At 42.4% G+C, this 25,910-nt stretch overlaps 2 protein-coding genes across 2 annotated transcripts in view; one reads left to right on the top strand and one right to left on the bottom strand.

Moving 5' to 3' along the window:
• The window catches only part of LOC101483598 (cytohesin-3), a 34,530-nt gene extending 19,094 nt beyond the window's left edge, over positions 1 to 15,436 (top strand). Inside the window, exons 2-13 of the mRNA XM_004562344.4 lie at positions 245 to 327; positions 714 to 778; positions 2,299 to 2,365; positions 2,586 to 2,704; positions 4,873 to 4,953; positions 5,051 to 5,163; positions 6,403 to 6,551; positions 6,683 to 6,794; positions 9,921 to 9,997; positions 11,971 to 12,042; positions 12,191 to 12,345; positions 14,136 to 15,436. Of these exons, the coding sequence (XP_004562401.1) occupies positions 245 to 327; positions 714 to 778; positions 2,299 to 2,365; positions 2,586 to 2,704; positions 4,873 to 4,953; positions 5,051 to 5,163; positions 6,403 to 6,551; positions 6,683 to 6,794; positions 9,921 to 9,997; positions 11,971 to 12,042; positions 12,191 to 12,345; positions 14,136 to 14,208 (1,166 nt within the window). The 3' untranslated portion in view covers positions 14,209 to 15,436. The remainder of the gene's footprint in view (positions 1 to 244; positions 328 to 713; positions 779 to 2,298; positions 2,366 to 2,585; positions 2,705 to 4,872; positions 4,954 to 5,050; positions 5,164 to 6,402; positions 6,552 to 6,682; positions 6,795 to 9,920; positions 9,998 to 11,970; positions 12,043 to 12,190; positions 12,346 to 14,135) is intronic.
• On the bottom strand, positions 15,119 to 25,497 carry usp42 (ubiquitin specific peptidase 42). The gene is made up of 19 exons (XM_014409740.4): positions 25,406 to 25,497; positions 23,921 to 24,170; positions 23,129 to 23,335; positions 22,916 to 23,026; positions 22,582 to 22,681; positions 21,549 to 21,616; positions 21,379 to 21,449; positions 21,205 to 21,287; positions 20,987 to 21,098; positions 20,730 to 20,870; positions 20,386 to 20,486; positions 20,037 to 20,202; positions 19,255 to 19,938; positions 19,068 to 19,147; positions 17,827 to 18,906; positions 17,268 to 17,575; positions 17,122 to 17,175; positions 16,535 to 17,036; positions 15,119 to 15,627 (listed from the first exon to the last, which is right to left on the bottom strand). Exons 2-17 carry the CDS (start codon positions 24,159 to 24,161, stop codon positions 17,126 to 17,128), a joined length of 3,603 nt encoding a protein of 1,200 aa, XP_014265226.3. The 5' UTR covers positions 24,162 to 24,170; positions 25,406 to 25,497; the 3' UTR covers positions 15,119 to 15,627; positions 16,535 to 17,036; positions 17,122 to 17,125.
• Between the last annotated feature and the right edge of the window lie 413 nt (positions 25,498 to 25,910).

Genomic DNA, 25,910 nt, shown 5'->3' with positions numbered 1-25,910 from the left:
GAATAATTAAGACCCTTTGCCTTCTCTTTTTGTCTTTATAAATTAACATGCAGGCTCTTGATATCTGCTGTTCCAGCTGTTCAAGGTCCCACTTTACTGTGTTAGGAGAATAAGCCTTAAAACTGCTTTTACATCTTTGCAGTGAACTGCTAGATTTGATTTAGCAGTCCTGTTTTGCTCCTTTTAGTTGACTTGTTTTCTTTTAAGGTAATGTCTTCTGTGTTTTCTCCATCATGCTTTTCAGTCCCCGAGGATCTGTCCGTGGAGGAGAGGGATGAACTGTCGAACATCAGGCGGAGGAAGAGAGAGCTGCTCGATGACATAGAGGTGTGTGCTTGAATATATACAGTATATTAACTGGATAGACTTAGCTTCATCTCAGCAGCTAAGTTCATTAACTACAACCGTTGTATATTGATTGAAAATCATTTTATTGCCAAATTAAGGACAGTGCTGAATGTATTTGTTGTAATTGCTCACCTGTATTCCCAGTCTTTTTCCGTTGTCTATACGCTGCTGCGGCACTGTGGGCATTTGCATGCTGTATGTAATGCAAATGGGCCTATCTTTGCACACGCAGTTTCCTCATAAGAAAAAAGTTAGTTTTCCACTGCGTACACTTCTTTCTTAGTCCCGTCTCATCCCTTTGCTTTGTCCTGCTTAAGCATAAAGAAAACCAACTGGGGTTTGTATTTTCTCTGTGTTTCTCACAGAGGTTGAAGTTTGAGATAGCAGAGGTGATGACGGAGATCGAACAACTGACATGCGTCGGAGAAAGGTAAGTCAAAATAGTGGAGATGCTTTGTTAAACAGAGATATTGCTATAGTCTTTTTTTTTTTTTTACCTTATTATCTTGTTTCATGTGGAAAGGCATGTCTAAGTGTGGAAACAGGTTAATTGTTTTTAGTGTGGATTTAATGGCAGCAGTGTGTCTCAAAGTTACTCCCTATTTGTTATGAGGCTTTCATCGAGCCCTTCTCACTATGGCAGCGATCTGTGGAGATAAATACCAAACCCTTTTCTGGGTTACATTTTAAAAAAACAACAAATCTTCTATAGTGTTGACAGAAACACCCTTAAAATAACACAAACATACAATATTGATTTTGTTCCATGACAGATGATGGTCTACAGCAATAAATAGCAGCAACATTTGATTAGATTTTGCCTCATAGAAGCTATCTCTGTGACTGTGGCTCATTGCCTCTGTCTGAGTTGCGTTTAGGATTTGCATGCAAGTTTTGATGACAGACCAGCATTATGTGACATAACTACATACATAACTACACCTGGCTGTATGAATTATCATACCTATTGTATATTAGAATGGGAATTAAAAAGTTTTTATTGTCATTAAATGTATGATGAAACAAGCGTACAGTCATTTACACAGTAGACATAAAGAAAGTACTTCACATTAAAACTAATAAATAAATAAGATGTGTTTAAAATATGGTGAGGAAGTCAATGTGCTAACAACAAGCGGTCATCCTATGGAGTAACATGAACATGCAAATATTTAAGAACTGCACAATGATTTAAGCAATAATAGACAATATTCTAATATTGCTCATTGCACTTAGCTGTGATATTGTAAAGGAAGGAAATTATCGCAGAATGAAGGAGAGGGGGGGGGGATGTTGGTGGTAGTGGCCAGGTGATTATGGCACTTATGAAGATGCTCTTTCCGAGTCTGTGTGCCCTGTAGCACCTGCAGAGGGGCAACGGTGTTGAACAGGTGAGAGCCAGGATGTGAGGGGGTCCTTTAAAAGCTGGAGGTGAGTAAGCCCTGCAGGGAGGGCGGAGAGCAGCCTTCTGAGCTGTGTCGAAGCCGTCTCCTCTGTGCGTCGGTGCAGCTCCTGGACCTTACCGTGATACAGAGTGTCAGCACGCTCTCTGTGGAGGAGTGTTAAAAGGTCACCAGCAGCTTTTGGTTGTTGTTCCTGAGCACTCTCAAGATGTGACGCTGCCCCTTTACTATGTTTTTAAAAAAGGAATGTTAGCAGCACAGAGGTCACTGCGCTGTTTCCACATGAAGTGAGTGAAAAGTCGACGTTAGGAGGCAGCTCATTTATTGTCTGGGACCAGCTTTGCCATCACTCAGTGTTTGGTTTAGGAAACAAAGCCACTGACTCAGGGTGGATCAAGGAGACCATGTGTAGCCCTACACGTGTAAGAAAACATATCAGAGTGTTGATACAGTGAGTTTATTGTCATGCTAGATGGTGAAAATCATTCATGTTTGGAGTTCTTTTTAGTAAATAAATAAAGTCTCTATATTTACTTTTGTGTTCCAGTAAAACTTCCCAGAGAAACAAACAGATCGCTATGGGCAGGAAGAAATTCAACATGGATCCTAAAAAGGTACTCCGCTGTGTTATTTCTGCGGTTTGCAGTTTTGTCAATGCTCTGAAGCTCTTAGCAAAACCCACCACAGCCTTTAAAGTGTCAGTAGCCTTGAAGCGAGTGTGCCGGACTGAAACGCAATCTCTTCACAGCTGTGAAATCTTGTCGTGATCTATCATCCCACCATGATTTGAGATGAGCAGTCATCCTGCTTTCTCCTCCTCCTCTTCCTCTCCAGGGAATACAGTTCCTGCTGGAGAACGACCTTCTCCAGCACACTCCAGAAGACATCGCTCAGTTCCTCTACAAAGGCGAGGGCCTCAACAAGACCGTCATCGGGGACTACTTAGGCGAGCGGTAAGACAAAGCGTCTATCAGGCCTAGAGAGAAAGTCCTCCTTACAGGAGATTTACACCCCCTCTGTGATTAAAGAAGGAAATTATGGACTGGATTTACTGATTAAAGAGGGGGAACATGATTGACCCCTTTCTAACATAAATCTTGGAGGCAGCGTAGGCGTGTTGGTCTATAAGTCCGCCCAGTGGGACTTATAGCTGGTAATAAAACCATCATCCAGCTTTTTATATCTCAGGTCAGACTGCAGGATAATAAAGAAAGAGACAAGTTGTGACAATGCTGTAACGCAGTAGCTGTCTCAGATAGCTGAAAGACTAGTGAGATGGATGGTGCTATTTTAACCGTATAGAAACACAGGAAGTCCACACCAAGACATGGAAGCTGATAGAAAACGAACAACAAAGAAAACTGTCCACTAATAAACCCTGTTATTTATTACTGAGCCAGGGATTTGGGGGGGTTACCTCCATTTTTTATATACAGTCTGTAGAAAAAAGGCATTAAAGAGTTTTATTCTGTCATTGATATAAAATCTAAAATGCAAATATCGCAAGAAAAATCTGAATCTCAAACATTTCTATGCTCAGCAATGCTCAGCTGCCTGCAACCAAGACCTAACAACAAGCATATGCCCCCAAGGAGCCAATATAAAATACAGGAAATCACATAGCACCGAGCGCAGACTCTGTCAGGTGATGGTGTATCTGCAGGTGGTGAATAAATCCTCAGCTATTTGGACTGGCTGCATTCCTCTGATGCTGTCCCAGCTGGATTTGGTGCTTTGTTTAAACTGCCATTTGAACAAGCTTAATTAAAAGTAGCCTCTTTTATTGCCAGTGTTCAAGCTTATAAATGGATTCTTTTTATTTTCTGTGAGCGCAGAATGTTTAATTGGTGACAGAGCATTTTAAAATAGCTTCAAATAGACTATCTGCTCCACCGCCTGACCCTTTGCCCTTTAGTCCATGCAGGAAATTGCATCACCAACGCGCTGCATTGGCTTACACGAGTAAAGGTGCTGCTTGTGCATCAGCAGACAGATGTAGTCTGACAATAGTAAATCAATGAAACACACGCTGAAAGACAGGGGGGGTTGGGGGGGGGGGCTCTGAAGACTCCTTCTATTACTAACAGGCTTTATTCATGGAGGATCATCAAAGCGGCCATCTACCCACTGGAAATCACACTAAGCACAGGATGGGGGTTTGCACTCAGTAATTATCACTAATTAAGCTTATGCAAGGACCAGGAACCTATCATTACATGCTGAGCAGAGGGGGGGAGGAAGAGAAGGAAAATAGAGACAGAGATGGTGGAAAAGGAAAACAACTAGGAGACGAATTAGTACTATTATTATTATTATTGCACACTGAGGCACGGATAAATGTAACCTTGCATGTAACTCTCACGGGACAGGAGTCCATTTATTTGGCTGTAGATGACAGCCGAGCGTGCACTGTAATCACAAACGAGACCGAGAACTACAAATAAGCAAGAAAAAAAAAAGAAGAAGTCATTCTGAGAGTAATTCAAAGAGTGTTTGTTGTAGGTTTCTTATAAGCCAGCACTTTCAACCCTTCTACAATTTCTTTCCACAAAAAACAAAAAGCTAAGTCTTTAAAATTCCTGGTTTGGTTTCAACAATATACACAATACAGAGACTACACAGGGGTCAGGATCGTGGAGCCCGGTGTACAACAAATATGATCAGAGAAGCCGTGACCGCAGTCTGAGAGCAGCTGCTGACTTTTTCCTCTGAAAACCCTCCAATGGCCAAACAAAACTCTGACAAAGAGGAGCCTGTACGGGTTTGGTCCTTTTTAGCTGTTTTTCATCAGTCAAATGCACCGTTTACCCCCATCCTCCCCTCTGCGGTGGAGAGAAACACACTATTATCCAGCTGTTTCAATTGCTTCCAGACCCTCACAGCGTCTGATATGAGCTGGGGCACAAATATGAAGGGAATGCAACGAAAAAAGGAGTTCGGATTGTGAAACGCCTTCATGGATTAATATGATTTCCCCAACCTGTCTAGGTTTACATAGTTTTCAGGGTTCTTATCGCCATTAAACGTTTTGTATTTTCAAAGAAAATGATTAGCTGTTGAATGATACTGTAAACTTGACTTTTACCTTCTTTGTTTTTTGGGGTTTTATTGCTTTCTCCAGGGACGACTTCAACATCAAGGTGCTTCAGGCTTTTGTGGAGCTGCACGAATTTGCAGACCTAAACCTCGTCCAAGCACTACGGTCAGGGGAGCGATTAACTCAAATATCGAGCAGGAGGGGGGGATAATAATTTCAACAGTTAACTGCATTGTGCGAACCCTACGCCTCGTTATTGCAGGCAGTTCCTGTGGAGTTTCCGCCTGCCCGGCGAGGCGCAGAAGATCGACCGTATGATGGAGGCCTTTGCTTCGCGGTACTGTCAGTGCAACCCTGGAGTTTTCCAGTCGACAGGTCAGAGGCACAACATGTGTGTGGTGTGGTGTAAACCAGTGATTCCCATGTATTCAAGACTTTTCAAATCAAATCTTTCAGATTAATAAACTGTTCTTTTGGCATCATTTTTTTTTTACCCCAGCGGTAAATGAAAGGAAAATGTGAAATCCAACACACAGAAATCATCTAATCTAATGTGCCTGCAGATATACTGCCTGAGTGATGGCCTGTTTTTATTAATGCATTTCAACCATTAAGCCATAAGAGTTGCTGTAACTAAAGCTCAACAAGGATTAACCAGATTAAAGCAAGTTACATTGGAGCTTATGAGTAAAAAACCAATGCATTATTCAGGGAGGCTCAACCTGTCCTGAGTGATACATAGTGTTGTGGTAAACAAAGCCAGCAGCTACATCTGTCAATAAATAATGTAAAAGGTTTCACAGGAACCTTTTGTGTGCTATACCATGGCTGGTGTATGTGGTCCCATTTTAGCATTTGAGCCAATCCAAATGCTGAAAAGTAAAAGTGCTTGGTGATTAAGCTACATGCTTAAAAGCCTCTTTTTGGATACATGAAGTTTTTGTATCATTTACATACTGGACATTCCTGTGGTAGACGTTTCCCCAGCCTGTAACAGAATCTGATGATAGGCAGGTGGGAATTTTTATTATGTGTGTGTGTGTGTGTGTGTGTGACAGTCGGTACGTGTGTGGGTGCACCGGCTCCTGTTCATTGACGTAAACTGCGTATCAAGACTGGGGAAAAACACAACACGACCTCAGGTTTTTAAAAATTCCCACGAGCAAGCGAAACCTGGGTTTCGTCCAGCTCGACAACATGGCATTCGCCTCGCTTCAGCACCTTTTTCCCTGTGGTGAGTTTGGTACAGAGGTCCTCATTTGCAAAGTAGCAGGGAGACAATAGACGGCGCTGGACAGCCAGAGCCAAAGTGTGTCAGTGAGAGGAGACAGACAGACGGGAATGAATGATTCATTTACAGGCAGCCACTGGCCCGTGTGAGTCTGCGAGACTGTAAATGCTTCGTTCCTCTGCAGACACACACGCGCCTCTCTCCCTCTTGTGCACACGCTTTTTAATAAATTGTAATATTCTTTTTTTTATGTAACCAAAATTGATTAAAATCATTAACAGTGATAATTGTATATTAACAGCAGCGATAAATGTGCTCACTGTGCCTGGACATGGGCTTTTTCTAATCCATCGCATCGCGCCCTTTCCATTTCTCTGTCTCAGACACCTGCTATGTGCTGTCGTTCGCCATCATCATGCTGAACACCAGCCTGCATAACCCTAACGTCAGAGACAAGCCCCCCGTGGAGCGCTTTATCTCCATGAACAGGGGGATCAATGAAGGGGGAGATCTGCCAGAGGAGCTTCTCAGGGTGAGGATTTGTCTGTACCAAGTGTGTGGCGCGATGATTTAAATGTGCGATTGCCCTGCTGCACGCACTCCATACAAATGAGACATTTAATTTACTAGCTTCCCCTGAACCACCACTCTCTCTCTATGCAGAATCTTTACGACAGCATCAAAAACGAGCCCTTCAAAATCCCAGAGGACGACGGGAACGATCTGACGCACACCTTCTTCAACCCCGACAGGGAAGGCTGGCTCTTAAAGCTCGGTATGTATGGGGCGCCTCAGAGGTGCAAAATTAACCTTCACCATGGTAGTTCATGTTGGTCATGTTGGTTGCAAACATGTGCTGTATTTTTGTTAATAGATTAGACAGACAGACATCACATAGTGAGGTGCCACAAAAAACTACAAAAATGGTGCCTATGACCAACGAATGACGTTTGCCTGTTACCGCTGTCGCATGCGAGCATGCAAGAATAAATGTTAAGCACCTAGGGTAGACTGACTCGATTAAATATTTCACCAGATTCACTCCAGAATAATTAAAACCTTGGAGAAGCAAAATAATAGCAAATGTAGAGGGCTGGGGTTGATCGTGCTGAAGGTGGAAGCATGGCTGAGAGGATCGATGAGAGGTGGGTAGGCAAGGAGTGGAGAGTCGAGCAGGGAGAGCTGCTGTGGCTGATGGTGTGAGACAGATTTGTGGGCAGCATGAGCTTCAAACACAGGGGAGACTTGGTTGTCAGGCAAGTGAGATCACAAGGAAACAAAGAGCTAGGCAAAACTAAGTTGGCTTTGGCAAAGGGTTTCAAAGGAAATTTGTGGTGCACCTGCAGCATGTCTGTTTTTGTCTTTATCCATCAGCTTGTGACCTCTCCTCTTTGTTTTGTCTACTATTCTCTTGTCCTTTTATAGTAATCTCTGCATTTTCTCTCTTCATCTTCCTGCCATGGTGTTTTTTATCTCTCTTTTTTTTTCCTCCCATGTTTTGGTTCCTCCCTCCCTCTCTCTGACCTCTGTTTCACTCTTCGTTCTGCTATTCCATTTTGCTCTGTGATGGCTGCTCCCTCTTTAAATCTCTGTATTAGGAGGAAGGTAACACTTTGTCTTCATTCCGCCGCTCAATTCATCACAGAGCGCCCTCATTCTGACACTGGCTGCCATTATCTCCTTAGCACAACAGGCCCTTGAACATGCTGACCTGCTCATATAATTGTGTTGTTGTATCATAGCTGTAAATGGGAAAATAAGTGTATAAGCAATGTGATGTGATGGATTATCTTATTTGAAGTTAAGTCAGAGGTCAATGATCTGGCTCATTCTGCGTGGGGATTGGCTGTATTATTCCTCTTGTAGCTACTGAGAAGGCACAAGGGACACAGCTAAGCTCGTGCTTACGAGAGCTCTAATTTTACTCAGTTTTTCTAAGATTTCTTGCCTTTTTCCATACCAAAAAAAGCTGTATCAGCTGTAGCATTAGCTTCAAAACCTGCACACAACGATTAGAATCCTTTCTGCAACTTCACTGAAAGGAAGCATAAAATTATATAACAGCCATGAAAATATCAGCAAGTACCCCAAAAGGTTAGGCCAAATTACTCGTCAATAGAACGTCAATTCTTTGTAGATGCCAGGAATCATCGTGATTCATACCGATTAGCTGAACGGGTCATCTCATGCTCTCTACCACTTCCCTGCACGTCACACATCTCCTGCTCCTCCTGCCAGAACACGCAGTCGTGCTCGGGCTTTAGTGAATGTGGCTGCTTGTGTCTGCACTGTGGGAATGCGTACCTACGGTTGCGTGGCTGGTCATGCAGCGAAACATCAGAGAGAGCCTTTCCCTTTCTTCATTGTCCTCCATTTGTTCCTGCCCTGCAGGCTTTATTACCTCCCGCTCATTCAAGGATTTCTCTGTCCTCTAGCAAATGAGCTGCACTCACTAGACTGTTTTAAATCTTTTGAATTCTTACAGCAGTATATTGGACTCTAATCTAATCACAGCTACATCGACCTCAAATGTTTAAGGAGTTTTAAGGAGCAACGAAGCTCCTTAAAACTCTTGATTTATGTTGTGCTGGTAGTCCCAGGCACAAATAAGGTGAATTAAACAGGGAGGTGTAAATTTAACTCATTGACTTGCCTGAGGGCAGCACAGAGGGTGGCGGTTAGAACTGTTACCTCACAGCTAGAAGGTCTAGGCCATCTGGCCGAGGCCTTTCTGTGTGGAGTTTGTATGTTCTCCGTGTGTGTGTGTGTGTGTGTGTGTGTGTGTGTGTGTCTTTGGACATAAAAGTGGGTTAAGTTAATACTAAATTTCCTATTGTTGTCAATGTGTGCAAACAGTTTTCTGTCTCTCTGTGTTAGCTCTGCGACAGGCTGGCGATCTGTCCAGGTTGTACCTGCCTCGTGCCCTATGGCAGCTGGGATTGGCTCCAGCCCATCCATTCATCCACCAACTCAAACTCTTATAGTTTAATCATAGCAACAAATTTTCATAAAAACTACATTTATTTGAGCTTTCTGTAAACAAAACAAACTGATGATGGCTCTGTATATTAAGTGTACATGTGGTTCCCTGGACTGCAGCAGAGTAAAACTTCTGTTTCGTTAACTAGTCCAATAAATCATACTGGGTGTTAGGATGATAATCTGAGTCACGTTATTGATTACATCAGTGACAGCTGCTTTGTGCACGTTTCATCCAGTCAGCAAACAAGTTATTATGAAGATTATATGTTGACATAAGTCCCATTAAGTTTTTATTTTTTATTTTTTGATTACATAGACAAATTGTTTATCATGTTGTTGATGGGGTAATTATCAGGAAATCCAATAATCCCAATAATCCATTTTTTATTCAATGACAGAGCTAGATGGACAGATTGTGGGGAATTCCTTATATTTTGCATTAATGCATTAAAATGTCGCCCTATGACAGCTGGGATAGGCTCCAGCGCTCCCCCGCAACCCTGAAAAGGACAAGCAGGAGCAGATGCATGGATGGATGCATTAAAATGTTTCTAAGACTGTCACTGCAACAATCACAGGCCATTATTTATTTTTTTCTGCTGCTTTCTATTTAAAAAGTGTCAGGCTTTTCTCAAATCGGGTCATGGCGCTGCTTCTCTTAGCTGTCGCATGTATGCGTTCGTATGTGTCTGTGATTCCTCCTGGAGGAGAAACACCTTCATTCCCCTCCAGACCATTGCCCTTGCAGGCATCGGTCTCAAGGGATTGAGGGATAAGGGTCTGATTCGGTCTTATAATGCTGGGAAATGTTGATTAGAACCAGATGTGGAACGTGGAACAAAGCAGGTTAGCTTCCACATACACAAACAGATTCACCTCTTCAGTTTACCCTCATACGCTGTTTGTTTCTCCCTCGCAGGTGGCCGAGTGAAGACGTGGAAGAGGAGGTGGTTTATTCTGACTGACAACTGCCTCTATTACTTTGAATACACAACAGTAAGTAGGCAATTTGGTGTGTGCACGTGTGTGTGTGTCAGGACAGAATTTGACCATTTCATGGTGCACAATGGTGAAGGTGTGCTTTGCCAATTCTTAAAACGTAAAACCTCTAGTGACCGTGAAAACGTATGCACAAGTGGCAAATTTATGCAATTTATATGTAAAAACGACGTATGTTCACACACCGACCTCGATCTATATTTAAATCCACAGAAAATGAAACAGTACTTTTTATTTGAAATATTATAATTAGTCATCATGTAGATGTTACGAGCCTTGGTACCTTCGGTAGTTTATCGGTTAAGTTTAATCAATATTAAACCAGTTGTCCAGGTGGAGTTTGGGAACAAACATGCAGACATACATATAATCAATCATCATGATGCTGGTGTTAAAATAATCTATGCTAAGATAATCAGCTAATTGCACTGCAGTCATGACTTGGTTTTCAATATCGGTGGCCAACTCTCAGCAGAATTGCGAGTAAATATAATCTCTAAAATGTCAGACTGTTCCTTTACGAATGCATCTGTAATAAATTTTCACATTATTTTAAAATATTTAACCCAGGACTGTTTAGTACAGTTTTGTGAATAGATATAGTAGAGACGGATTAAACAAAGGGGCATCAGATTAGTCTGTCACACACACATGCGCGCACACATATTGGCACTGGTCTGTGCCTTCCAGCTTTGCTATTTAACAGATGCAGCCCCCTTGACCTAAATGAACCTCACTCCAGCAATTAACATGAGACATCATAGGAAACATCTGCAAAGTCTGCAACACACATCTGGCCCTGCTAAGCTATAAGCCAAGTGTCTCCCTCAAGCCCGCGACCATGAATCCCTCAGCACATACAAACGCCTTCTGTGGTGGGGGGCATACGCAGAGCCAGCTGTGAGCAGCTCTCCCAGGGCATTTCCTCCCCCCACGCTTTGCCACCTTATTAGAAGGAAGATGACAAGCAGGACATGGGGCTGTTCCTCAAGAGCTCTCCCAACACACACACACACACACACACACACACACACACACACACACACACACACACACACACATCTGGCCCCGCAGACACAATGGGGGGATGGAGAGAGTCGGGTTACATCTCCTTTGGGTGACCAGGATGAATAAAAACCTTCAAAGTGCTTTAATCGAACCTTGATTTTTACTTGGATGCATTCAGACTTAACATAAAGGTAAAAATGGCACCTAAATAGCAAATGTGTTGCATCAAAAACTCTGGGAAAATTTTGTGACACACATATTTTTGAGGTCTTGTTATTTGAAACTGCCTTTAGTAAAACTCCACACTAGAAAACAAAAAGTACTAAATGTCTTCAATATTACCAGTGATGATAAAAGTGTGAAGGTTGTTTGCAATTACATTTTTACAAATTCTTGTTTTGTTTTTTTTAATGAATCATATTCTGTCCCACCAACAAACAAGACAGCCAGCATAGCCTGTATATGAAAGATGGATAATTTAAAAAAAATAAATAAATCACATTTTGGTTTTTGTCATTTTTGGGAGGATCTGGCTCAGAAACACTCATCCAGAAGCATCATGCCCTGCTTTATCATCTATTTTACCATAATGGTTCCATAATTTATAGAATAACATCATATTATATCAATCATACCTGAAACATGCAACTGAGACCATAAACTCACCGGAACGGTGTTTATTGAATTCATAAATCAGGTTAGCAAATAGTTAGTTTCTGTCCAGACTACTTTTTAAAAATTGGAGGCTACATCCATCTTTTTTTATATACAGTCTGTGACTGGGTCATGGCAGCCACAGCACAGCTACAGCATAAGGCTAAAGGTGTCACAGGTGATGTGACAATGATCCAGGCGGATCTTTTGTCACTGTGACTTCATTTGCACATAGATATGATTATTGTAAATGATGTGCATGCAAATGAATAAGTGATACTGAGGACTGTTTTTCTGTGTCTCTTCAGGATAAAGAGCCTCGTGGGATTATACCTCTGGAAAATCTTAGTATCAGAGAAGTGGATGAGCCGAGAAAACCTGTAAGAAACACCTCCTGTCCCTGCGAATAAATCCTCATCTCATTTAAATTTAAATACCTTTGCACTGCCAAAAAAACAACAACACACAAACAATGTGTTCTCGGATTCTTTCATCATGTAAATCAACAGTTTCATGATTTTTCTTTAGAACTGCTTTGAGCTCTACAACCCCAACCATAAAGGTCAGGTAATCAAGGCCTGCAAAACGGAGGCGGATGGACGCGTCGTCGAGGGAAACCACGTGGTGTACAGGATATCTGCCCCCACCCCGGAGGAGAAAGAAGAGTGGATCAAATCCATCAAGTAAGAGACGCTGCGTTAGTGTGGATCCATTTACACTGAGAGGGCACTTAGCCAACGCCTGCCTGCTCCCATGTGGGACTTTCTCATGTCTGACCTTGACTGTGAGAAGCCCACACACACACGCGCACACACATACACGGAGCTGCGAGCTTAATCATAACTATGCTTGAGGCTTGAGTACACACACACATGCAGACTGGTGACTAACTGTGACTCATTTTCTCACACTTCCATGCAGATAACACTCGGAGGTGATGTCTGCTCTGCTGGATAAGCACACTTGCCTTTGATTAGCGTGCAACAAGAAAGGGGGGGGAACACACACACCTGCTCAGACTCGGTGCACTGCTGTACACTTAAAAACATAATGACAGTTTTAATGCATTCCCATCCAAACACTTGTTAAACACAGAGAGGAGTGGAGGTGCTGCTGCAAATTGGACCCACTGGGTAACTTTCGAGCATGCTGGTTATGATCGGCTCTGCTTCAGTGCGATCAATATCGGGCGAAAAATTGTACTGCTGAATCTTCCCCGTGCCCCGATGAGATTTAAAAACCCTTGGTGTGGAGACATGTTTGATGAAAGTGGGGAAAGTTTAAGGGTGAGTTACTGGAATCTTATTTTGGTGAGCATGGCCTGGGGTATGGTTAAATAGACTGAAAACTGCTAATTTTCTTGGTTTGGAAAATTTCACATGCGGGGAGGGGGGGGGACTGCTGGCTTCTCGTGGCTGCACATCATGAAGTCTCCTCCTGTCACTTTGGCAGTGGAATGATTACACATTAGACTCAGCGGGGCAGAGCTGTGCTGCCGCAACCACACTCCGGGGCGGCAGACTGTCCTGTGGTCAGCAGATTTCACACAAGCACGCGACTACACACACACACACTGTCCGGCCCTGATTCAACCTGCAAGGCTGGAAACTACTGTTGTAGAAACTGTTCTGCACTTGCACACATGTCAGCCGTCATGTGGTGGGAAAGCGGCTAATTACTCAGCGTTATTCCCATCAGCAATCTGTGACTCCGCTATAGAAGTCCAAATTAAATACGCCGTGGTTGACGAGCAGCTGCGTTAATGAAAAACTTGAAGTTGTAATTTTTACAATTTTATGGCAGCTCCGTATCACATGTGCGAGGTGAAAGATGCTCATTGTGACAAACCCACACATGATTCACACTTTAACCCACAGTTCCTCTTTGCTTCGCGAAGCGTTGGAGCTTTTTTTAGCTCGTGTTGACTTTACAGCCCGCAGCTCATTTTGGTTCAGTCTCTCACCTTCACAGCACAGCAGTGCTTAATGCACGCAAAGTTAGCAACTACCTCACTGAAATATTGGACAAGAAAAAATGCACATCAACTTAAAAGCTCATGAACTTGCAGCATGTCTGCTCCATCCTAAAATTCTGTTACTCAATATTTGACTTCCACTGAACTAAGATACACAATTATCAGTCGCACAGATTTCTAGCTCAGCGAGTGTGTTGTTTGTGAAGAACAGCGTTCAGAGGTGTAAGTGCCAGATTTTGGTGCTGATGAACTTGTAGATGGGTGATTTATTTCAACTATACAGACAAAACAGGATGGATAGGATAGAGATATCCAGTTCAAGGTGACAGGAGGGGCTGTAGCCTGCCCCAGCTGTCATGGGGTGAGAGGCAGGGTACATCCCGGAAAAACCATCAGCCTGTCGCAGGGCTGACACAGACAGACTAGATAGAAGCAGTTTTGCTGATATTAAAAATAGGTGTTGTCGTTGTTAAATCTGTTCCTTCCTGTCCTCCACAGAGCAAGCATCAGCAGGGATCCTTTCTACGACATGCTGGCCACCAGGAAGAGGAGGATAGCCAACAAGAAATGATGACTCACCCTCACTTACGTCAAGTGTCAGCAGCATTTCTGTCATCAGAGGAATCCTTGTGTGTATGTGTGTGTGTTTAAGAGTCTCAAAGGCGTCCGATTCATACGTTCTCCGTCAGCCCTGCGGGACATGCAGTAAAACATATGGGACTAACGTGGATCATCCCTACTTCTGCCTGAAGATTTGTCTGCACCTCAGTTCTTGGCTGTTGGGAATTAAAGATTCAAATTCAGTCTGCTACAGGCAAAAAATATAATAAAAAAAGAAGGTAAATTCTCACCACACTAGACGACGATGGAGAACAGCATGAGGACTTCATGTAACTGGAGATAGCCATAGCTGTAATCATTAGTCTTTTCAGCATGCCCTAATGTGAGACTACACCCTGCTGGACACATAAGGTGCTGCAACACATTGGGAGGATTTGAAAGCTGAATGTTCAGCTCCCAGCCACTCAGACCAACTTGTCTGGTCTCAGCGTTTCATTACCTTCACCTCCTTCGACAACTGCCAACAATATTTTGTAGATAATTCGCACCTACAGAAAGCCTCAAGCTCATCAGTCAGCTGGTCTGATTGATGTAGCCTTTAAGTGACTGTACCTGTATATGCAAACATACTCAACATGGGCTCGTACACGTCCATTTACGATATTTCCTTTTTAAAGGCAAACCAAGTCGTGTGTAACGAAGCCCGCCAGCAGTAACGCATCATATTAACTCACATAGTGAAGATCCACCTCTGCGATCGTTTTTGTATTTATTTTCTCATCTTTTCACAAAAAAAAAGCAGCCCTCCCCCCGGACTCACATTATGCATGTATAGTATATAATTTACATACTGTTTTGTTTTTTCTGTATTGTGTTCACGTAGTGTGGAAATCATAATGGCTGTAGCCTTTACCCGTTCATTTTCTTTTCATTTTTAGTTTGACAGCTAACAAGTTTACAATAGTGGAAGAGGGTCATTGTGCAGCTTCCCCTCACACTGTTATTACTGAGGTTCAGATAGTATATGTAATATGAAAGAGAATTAGGACAAACCCTTTCAAAATAAGATACTGGAATTTGCTGGAATACGTGTGAATGCTCTAACTGGAATTTTGAGAACCGTTTTCCCCAGACAGATCAAACCGCCCCACAAAGCCAAAACTTTCCTCACGGGCGCAGCTTTCAGCTCTAAGCACAGTTTGGCGTTTGTGCGGGAAAACGGCTCTCGAATACTTTGATGTACACTTTGAATAAAAAATACATGCTGATAAGAAAACAGCTTTTTGCGTGCATGTGAATTCAGCGAGCAGTGCTCGACTCACCAAACTTACCAGGTCTTTGGTTATTTTAAACATGGATACAGTGCTGTGAGAAAATTAGAGTGAGCTGAGCCCAAACAGCTAGAAAAGTGTTTGTATGTAACAAAAACCTGAATACATAGGAGTGTCGTTAGTGGATCTACATTATAATTTAACCGTAGTGGAAGGTTTGCTCAACAAGAGTCTCATACAGTCTAGTCTATATCATACAAAAGCACACAGGGGCTTTAAAAAGCAAAATCCCTGCAACTCATCTCAATCAGCATTTTTTCCCCATTCATTTCAATGCAGCTTGTAAACAAAGTCCAAGACCAAGAACAAATTACAATTTCTGACATTAACAAATGTATTTTAAGGCGTTTACCTTATACAATGTATAAATTCGTACATGCTAAACTTAAAGGTATAACAGCAGTTTTTCTTCCAACTTTTGTCTAGAGTTGAAAAGGAAAAAAAACAAGAACAAAAAAACAACCCAAAGCATATTCATCACTGAATTTGTCCAGAGAATATGCTCAAAATTTGTTCTTCTAAAAACACAAAACAGAAATCTGAGAATCCTGATACAGGATTTGATTTTTTTTTTTTTTTTTTTTAACATATAAAAGTAACTGATATTACAGTTCAAAATTAAATTCACAGTATTTTTTGACGCTAGACGACAAACTGTATCTTAAAAAAAAAAGAAAAAAAAAAAAAGGAAAAAGTGGTCCACCACCATGACAGCAATAGCGTGGTGCTTCTTTTTGTTTTTCGAATGTGGGAGAGAGCGGCATGACAAAACTAATTTCAAAAAACAAAAAACCCCTCTGCATCTGGTGAAGAAAGTTAAAATTACAGAGTGAATCTTAGGCTTCACAAATGGGAACGAAGATGAAAATGAAAGCTGGGAAATGTTCTCAAGTCTTTCCAGGGTTAACATGGAGGTATCAGTCAGCAAAGCTCTGTTCCCACCACTGCACTCATCACCCCCCACCCCACCCTCCCTCCCTCCCTCCCTCCCCTTGCACAAATAACTCCATTAGTTTCACGGCTCCCAGAAAGAAATAAAGTAAAACATTGCAGCTGTGTAGATATGGTGACATCTTAAACTTCCGATGCCTTTCAGTCCTCTCGGGCATCACGTCATTCCCTTTGTTTCGTTCCTCTTCGAAGCAGGTGGATATCTGTGATTGATGTTAACACGTTTTTTTCAAGTCCTGAGTTCCACTGAGCAGCAGTTGAGATGTTTAAGCTCCAGGCTTTGTGTTCATACAAGTATATATTAATATTCTTCATCATAAATGTTCAACAGGTTTCTTTTTAACCGATAGCTAGGAGAAATTACGGCAAATAAATAAGCCCATTTGAGGGGAAAGGGGAAAAAAAAAAAAAAAAAAAAAAAAAAAGGGGGGGGGATAGTTTAAATTTTAAAACACTTTACTTAAGGTAAAAATACAATATTATTCCTAATGAAGAAGCACCACGTCAAAAAAGTTGATGTCATTCCTCTGCTGTTGTTAAAATTCGGTTGATGGATCTGAAATGACAAAGATGAGGTCTTAGTGAAGAGAAAGTATTAGTAGCTACATCAACGCTGACCATTTAAAAAGACATCCACTCACAGAGTCAGTATTTCAGGTCACTGGGAAATCCACTGCCGCTGATTTGGCTGTAACCTACAAAACAGGGTTTGATGCTTTAAAATTGGACTAGCTCGTCAGCACCATTTAATTCAGCATTCCTGTGATTTTGGAGACTAAATGAATACCTGGTTGTCCATTGAGATGGCCGTAACTTGAACCGTTTGCCGGTGCGGTATGATCGGAAGGTAGTAGATGGTCACCGCTGCCGTCAGCGTAGTCTGTGCAGCGACGTTTTTCCGATGGAAAACCATTGTCATGTTCAAAGTCTCTGTCAGAGTGGTGTCGCTTGCGGCTCTCCCTTTCCTCGCTGCTTCTGTTTCTGTGGCTCCGAGCTGCGTCTGGGCTGTGCAGTTCGGGATCGCTGTCCTGATGTCTCTTCTTTTTCCTTTTCTTCTTCATTTCCGCAGCTCTGTCTGAATCTCCGTCAGAACTTCTATGGGATGACAGAGAACCAATCACATTGTTTAACAAAACCAAGATCTCAAGCTTTACGGCCAGCCTAAGACAGAAAAAGTGACCCATTATCAATAAAATGATGAAAATTCTTTCCGTTTTTAAGAAAATATTAATACTGATAGTGAGCTTTAACCCCATATTATTTTCAAAAAAAAAATCTAGCTTAAAACAAACAAACATTTCCTTCTGTTTTCATTAAAGGATTGAGAGAAAGATGGCAATACTCACCCACTCTCACGGTGTCTGTCTTTATCCTTTGATTTCTTCTTTTTCTTACTCTTTTTGTGTTTTTTAGTGTGGTGGGCCTCAGAGCTGTCGTCCCTGTCTTTGCTGAGAGTCCTCTTGTGATTTTGATCCTCTTTGTCTGGAGAGGAAAGGCGAGCCCGTGGCGGGGAGCCCTTGAACTTGTTTGTTTCTGGTGCTGTAGAAGGTGAGAAATTTCCTTCCTTTGAGGAGTAATTTTCTCTCTCTTTGCCATTACTCTTATCCTTCATTGCCCAGGAGTCTCTACTATCCTGCAGCCACCTCCGACTGCCACGAGACTCCTCTCGGTGGGAGTAACCATATCCCCTTCGCTCATGGTCAATGTCCTCTCTTGACCGGTAGCGGTAGTAATGGTAATGGTTAGAGCACCTGTCGCGATCACGCTCCCGAGGGTGCTGGAAGGTTCGCTCCCGGTGACGATCGGCCTCCCATTCCCTGTAGTAACGTCCAGAAAGGGGGAAACGATCCCTGTACTGGCGGTGGTGACCGTCTTTGTAGTCCCGTCTGTACCGGTGACGATCGCCGTCGCTTTCTCGTTCGTGACTCCTATCCCTGTAGTGTCTTTCTCTATCTCTGCCAGAGCTAGAGTACAGTCTTTCCCTGTCTCGGGAAGATCGTCTTTCATTGCAACTAGAACTAGGCTTGGACTGATACTGCTCCTTAGTATCCTTACGTCCTTCAGTCCCTGTTGTTGCACATTTATCTTGTGGTAGATCCTTGGCTTCATCCTTGCTTACGCTAACTTTCTGTGGAGCTGCAGAAGCCCCACTGGTGCTTTGAGAGCAGCCCGGCTGAGGGGGTAAGGCTGCAGGGTTGTCATCTTGCCCAGAAGAAGAAAGAGCGGAAGCAGATTCTTTAGCTGCAACAGAAGGGGTAGTTGTAGCAGTAGCTGAGGGTGAAGCGCTAACAGCAGAGGATTCTGTACAGTGAGGCAGGGGTTCAGATGGAGTTTTAGCCCTTGTGACAGGAGTGGAGAAATCCTGGCTTTCATTAGCAGCAGGATGAATGCTCTGAGAAGAACTGGCCTGGGATGAAGCATCTTTGCTGGAAAAATAAAATACAAAAGCAATATGAGCAATGCTTTGTCACACTGGCAGAGAGGAAAGTCAGCACAGTTTTAAGATCACTCCTCTAAACTTAAAAATTTAAATGCATAAAATGGACAGCAGAGCAATAAGTTTTTTTTAGTTCAGTGTTAGGCTTACTTTGGTTGGCTATGGTCACTGCCTATTCCATTAGCAACAGGAGCCGTAGACGTCAAACTGCCATGATTACTGCCAGAGATCTGATGTGCCCAAAATAAATAAAAGAAATATTAATAATACGTCCCTTTAAGAAAAACAAACAAAAACCCAAACAGACAAGCATTCTAAAAATAAAGACAAGATTTACCTTGTCAGGGCCGCTGTGTCCATTCACTTTGTGATGACCATTGTGGTGCCCATTTTGACTGGATTTGAAGTCTCCATACGTTTGTCCATTTAATCCATTGCCGTGATGGTGCACTCCTGACTCCCCATTGGCGGTTTTGGGAGAATTATCAAAGACATTTCCTGTGTCTTTATTTTCATTAGGATGAGACTTGGATGAACTGCCGTTATCCAGAGTGCCACAGTTCTCTTGGTCTGATTCCTCTGAAGACTCTTGGCTGTACGGCACCAGGAAGGATGCCCCGTTTCCTACAGGGTTGTGATCCCCATTACTGAAAGGCATGCCGCCGACTCGGTTTAGTGGACGCGGAATAAAACGAACGTCTGGTTGGACGTCTGAGGTAGACTGTGAGGAGGACAAAGAGCTGGAGGAGGAGGAGCTGCTGGCGGAGGACGGCTGGCAGTAAGAGGAGGAAGAAGCAGATGGGCGGTTCGGTTTGCTTAGCCCAATTGAAAATGAAAGCTTCTGTCGTTTGTCGCTGTCTGGAATCATTGTGGGCCGGCTTACTGAGTGGGAGATGGAAGCAGAGGAAGCAGAAGTAGCTAGTCCATGGTTTGGTTTCCCCACCGCACTGCCGCTGGTGCTGGGCTTGGAGCTTGTGGGATAGTCCCTCAGAGATCCATTCCCATTAACATGAAGCGAACTCTGAAGGAACAAGAAGTCACAACAACAGGTTTTTAGAAGACAAACACTGGGTTTAACAAAAACAACAACATTAGCAGTACCCTCAGGTGAGGAAGTACCTTGTTCATGTGTGGTGGCAGCTGGGGACCTATGAAGCCAACACTGTTGTGATGCATGGTGGCCATGGTGCGTGGGATCACCACCGGCCGGGGAGATGACTGACCAGATATGCCAGCGTTATGGTTCACGTGGCTGTAGTCCCCAGTTTTTTTCACATCTGTGCACCTGATGACATGGAAAAAAGAATATTAACCATGACAAAGCATCAACATTATAACATTAGGTTATAATAATAAATTTTCTACAAGAAAAGTGGGAATAAACATGTCTACATTATTAAATAATGATGGGAAAAGTTCTACTGAAGGAATAAGCCTAGAATGTTTAAAAATACCGATGTTTACTCACTTGATGTAGAAGAGGACATAGGCCTGCTGGTTGAGGACGTTCCTAATGTCACTGACTGACACGGACGAGTCATTCATCTGAAACCACTGCCCATTGCTGGCCTGTGAGACAGAATGAGAGAGATGTGACACAGCAGATTCAGTTTCTGAATTGAATTTGAGCTAAAAAGAAGAATCTTATGGTTATATAGGGGTCTTTTTTTTTTTCTCTCTTTCTTTCTTTCAATGCATACAAAGTATTTTTCTGTTTGCATTCAGTTTTCTGCTGAAATGTGTTGTTTATGGTGTGTGTTTGTTTGTACTAAGCAACAGCAACATTCAAACAGATTCGGGCACAGCCAGTACCTTAATATAGCAGAAATAGTGTCCAGCATGACAACTGAATCCAGAGTGAACCAGCACAGCATACAGCCTGTAGAGCTGGGGCTCCCCGTGGGACTGAGACATGAAGGGCCGCAGATCCAGATGCTCCAAATACTTCACATCCTGATGACCACCAAACAAAAAATTTCAAACATTACATGCAAATATCCTGTTTTATAATAAAACAAAGCATCTGTCATGTATCTTTATGACTTAAGCAGACACTATTGGCCATTTACCTTTGTGATTTTGCCTCCACTGAAGTTTGCAAAGCGTTTGAGTGAGATGGTGAGCACATTGGCGCTGCGATGGATTGTGAATCTTTTTGAGGCCGTTACCATTTTTTTGCACCTGAAAGAAACAAACATTCAGCTTGTTGACCAAAAAAATAAATAAAATAAAAAAAATCACACCTAAACACTAAAACTCATCATGGTTTGGCATCTCTTTGACTTACTTGGTGCATTTGTAAGCATTTTCGCCATCCAGCTGTTCTGGCTTGACAAACTGCTCCAGAGCTTTGGAGACATTTGGAGCAGTCTATATGAACAGAGAGAGAGAGGAAAAACCTCACACTCCATAATGCAGAGAATACATAGTAGCAACGTCACTTTGAATGTTGTCCAATTACCTTAATTTCCAGAGTGATATCCAGAAAAGGGTCAAATGTATCTGAGACAGCTTTGCAGTTTAAACATTTAACTGAAACAGAAATCAGTGCTATGAGTATCACACAAGCTGTAAGACATAAAAAGACAAATAAAAGAAAAATAAATCAAACCTTAAAAAACAGTGACTTACCTCTGGATCTTAGGTACCCGCCAAACACTTGATGGATGAAAGAGGTTGCCTGCGTTTGCCTGTCCAATCTATAATAAAAAGATAAAGCACAAAAGTTAACTAATAAGGACAGTGCAACAATTAACTGACCATTTATTTTTAGCATTTTGGAACCAGACGATCACTTTATAGTATTCAAGTAGCAGAAAAGACAATAGGAGGAATTGGAGCACGATTAATTACTTAAGAGGCCATCTGCTGCTACACGGGAAGAATTGATTTGATGAGAATTGACACTTTAGGTTCTTAAAAAAAAAAATGAATTAATAAATTATTTTTAGGAGTCTAACAAGAAGCACAACACTCAGCCCAGTGCATCTGTTAAACGTGTAGTTTTGGTTAAATGTGCACATAGACTTTGAAGCTCTATAGTAACACATAGAAAAACCTGGATTTTCTGAATTTTGCTGCTGCAATAATAGCACTAATGCCATTAGGGTGACCTGAGGGGTTGAGTGCTCCTGCTCACACTGCTTACCCTGTTGCCTCAGAAGAAATCTATACTAGACACTAAGACTGGCAGCTCTCCCCCATAATCCCAGACACCTGTTTTACTACACGTTTAAGCCGCTTCTGATCTTTTCAAGCCCTGTTACCAAAACAAGCTACCACACCCAGTGTAAGAATACTTTCTGTGTTGGAGCAGTCAAGATCATTAAAAAACTTGATATAATAATGAGGTATTATATCAAGTGGCTTGCCTAGTATGTAAACTGAGGTGTCAGTCAGGCAAGAGACTGAGGAATCTGCATTTCTGAAAAATACTCTCAGCAATTGAAGCATTAATAGTTAAAACGAACTAGTATAAACTGCACTTCCTGAAAAAACAGGATAAAGGATTTATTTCATATTCTCCTACTGTCACGGTGTTACCTCTACGTAGCTAATTATGGATCTTACTACATAATAAAGTGCAAACACTGTCAAGCCCAAGTAAAAATATTTTTGTGTGTTTAATTTGTTTAGAATGCATGCAATGTAAAATGACACTCACTTGGTTCCAGGTAAGCAGGACTTTTGCATAGCATCCACTGTGCACCGCAGGAATTCATGAGCATCTTCCTGGCTTCCATAGCGGAAGTGCTTTGCAATCCCTGGGTGAGGGGAACGAGGAAAAACAGAACCAAAAAACAAAGCAGGAGGTGAATTATTGTAAAGGATACCACAGTTAAATGCAAGTTTACACTTATTTAAAAACAGAATTCAAAATCCCTCCAGATTATTTCCCTCCAAAATTACAAAAGGTAAACAGTCACACAGCGCCTCCTATCATTAAAATATAGGTAAACACTTTGCACAGAGCACAGCATCAACAGTCATCCACTTACTCTTAAGCTCATTGAGTACACCAATGGGCTTAATGACATTCCCAGAGTTGGCAAAAACCTGAATGATGTGGTTTTGCATGGTACACATCATACAGAACCCTGGCTCATGACCTGCAGCAGAGACAGAGACAAAATACTGAGTGAGTAAGGAGTGATACAATGTGAGAATCAGCGCAGGACTGCGTAACACCACTGTTGGTGAAATAAACTTACATGTTTTGGAGTGCTCCCGCGTCAGCATGTAGTTTGCTAAAGGAGGGGTGTAGCTGAGACACTGCAGGGCTGAGTTGAGGAAGCAGGTGTTCCCCATGTTCTGGAGGCCTGCACCAATGCGGTGAACCTGGGCCCACTTTAGGCTGAGCCGATCTGGTGAGAACAGCACCTTCTGGGGCAAGTCAATTCCATCGCTACTGCTCATCACTGACACACAGAGCCACAATTATTACTAAAAATCTGTTTCAATACATTTTAAAAAGGACATAATTTAATGCTACCTTACTTATATAACCACACACTGGCACATGGCAAAGTCATGTCAGGACATCACAGTAATAGCTACAACTATTAACAGTTATATAATGTGATTCTGGCCACTGTGAACAACTCCTAAACAGGCTCAGGAAGAAAGACGGGACAGTTTGCCTTCTCCTTTGTTTCTGCTAAACAAGTTGGGCTGCCGGTCTTTATATAAAAACAGCAATTGCATCACGAGCTGAAGTGACTGATCATGCAAAGCTGGATGCATTACATAACTGGATGAATGAACGGAGAAGGGAAGCAGCAACACAACACCCACAAAAACAGTTGTCAAACTTGTGTGAAAGCAGAAGCAAAAAGATTAGCTGTATGTTACTAAAACCAATTCTGACAAATATGGGTAAATAATGGCTAAAAAGTGTGGTTCCATATTTGCTAAAACAGGTTGGAAAACTATTCTGTCTGACAATAAAAATCTTCAAACAGCTTAAAAAGACATTTTGAAAAAAAGCCAGGCTTTGCTCTGACCTTGGTCCTTGGGCCGGTCCACGGAGGAGGGTGTACTGTTGTACACAGCAGCTCCAGGAGTGGGGGCCAGGCAGCCTACTGGAGCCTTGAGCCTTGGAGAGTCACTGGGTACAGTGGGGCCCACTGCCCAGCTGCTGGAACAACTGCCGTCCATCCCCACGTCTCCACTGGTGAAGGAGGGTCGGTTACATCCGGCTGACTCGTGGTCAGACTTTTCTGAAGATCCGTCAACTATGGTCATTGTTCATAGCTGCATTAGGAACAAAGACACATACGTTTATGAACTGAAAACAAAACAAAAAAAACTAAGTCGTTGCTAGGTTTGAATTTTCTCATTGTTATTTTGGAAAAAGGGAAAGAAAACTTAAATACTACATTAATCCTACACTGGTTAGGTAGCAGTACAGTGAGTTTGGACAACAACTACTAAATACAAAAGCCACATTAACAGATTATACCCAATTTCGCTGTGCAAAAAACTGCACAATGATAATAAAAAGCTCTAAGTCTCTTATAGCTTATAGTTAAATAACGCTATATTAAACACTGCCCTCATACCATCGCCTAAACTTTCAGCAAACAAGTATCAGAAATTGTGTTAGATTGGATGATTTGTTTACATTCACAAACAGACTAGCATAAGTGAGCGCCAAATATTTGTTTTTGACCCTTTGCTTTTATTTGAATCATCTTGTCAGATTCATTTTAAATAACAAACACCAGGAGACAAGAGTAACTTTCGACATCTAATTTAACTCTGTCCAACTAACAAACTTAAAATATCGACAAAAATTAGTGTTTAGAAAACTCAAGAGGGGAAATGCCAGATAACCCACTCGACCGAGGAAATTTCCAAGTCGGAAGCACGTTTACAACAGAAGCAGCTGTTCCCTCCCACCTGCTCTTACAGAGTGGCTCACATTGGCTGAATGACGGCTGCTAGGCCTTTAACACGCAGCGTCGCAAAACCTCAAGAAAACACACAAAAAACCCTGAGCACATCAGACGGAGAGCAAGTTGAGAGCTTACCAGTCTTGTCGAATTCCGAGATGTAATGACGCGCACTTAAAGAAGATGCAAAAACCATCGAAACGCCGAACGCAACGTAGCTATCGAACTGTGCTAGCATTTTGTGCGGCTAGCTAGCTTGCCTACTTGCTAGCTAGCACAAGACTATGGACGCTGGCTGACATGGCGCAGAGAAGCGTAGTTACGGACCAGCAAGCTGACGGGTAGTTTCCTGGCTGTGCGGTGACATTTATTTTATTTAAAAATGTGTGGCCTGGGCAACGGGGCGTCTAGCTAGAGGAGAAAGGAGGGGCTCGACGCCGGCGCTTGTGTATGATCACTGCGCTGCTCTCTCCGACACGACATAGAGAACCGGTGTAAGCTTACTACAACAAATCTCAGCGGCTCACGCCTACCAAAATATTACGGGCGCACAGTTAAAGTGGCACTTGATCGTAAAGGCAATACAACACTCACCTGTAACCTGTTATGATCGCGTTAGTAGAGGTTGTAAATCCATTCCTTATTTCTAGCGGGTGTCCGGCGGTGAACAATGACGTAGCTAATTGCCCCACGGGTACATCCGGGTACCTGGGATGAAACAAGGCCTCTGATAGGTTCCTAAAATCGTCAAACGTTCCTAGTGAATATCCGGCGCATGTACATACCTCTAAACTTTGTGTACATGGTGTACCACCCCACAGTATGAGCTCTATAGCTTTATCGTGATTATAGAAGTGGTCCAGATTTAATTATTTTACTAAAACAAAACAAAAACTATGTAGAAATGCTATTTTCCCTATATTATTGGGTGCTCCCAGCATTTTAACGTTTGAAAGCTATTGAAACATAACAGAGCACACCCCCTGTATCTCATTTTAAACAAATCTCAAACATATATGCAGGAAATATAGAAACCCATCATCATGTAAATACAATAAGTGCCTATGTTTTCAGAAAAAAGAAAGAATGACAGGACTTA

This window comes from Maylandia zebra, linkage group LG8, assembly GCF_041146795.1.
Source record: "Maylandia zebra isolate NMK-2024a linkage group LG8, Mzebra_GT3a, whole genome shotgun sequence".
NCBI lineage: Eukaryota > Metazoa > Chordata > Actinopteri > Cichliformes > Cichlidae > Maylandia > Maylandia zebra.
This window is presented reverse-complemented; position numbering and strand designations above follow the sequence as displayed.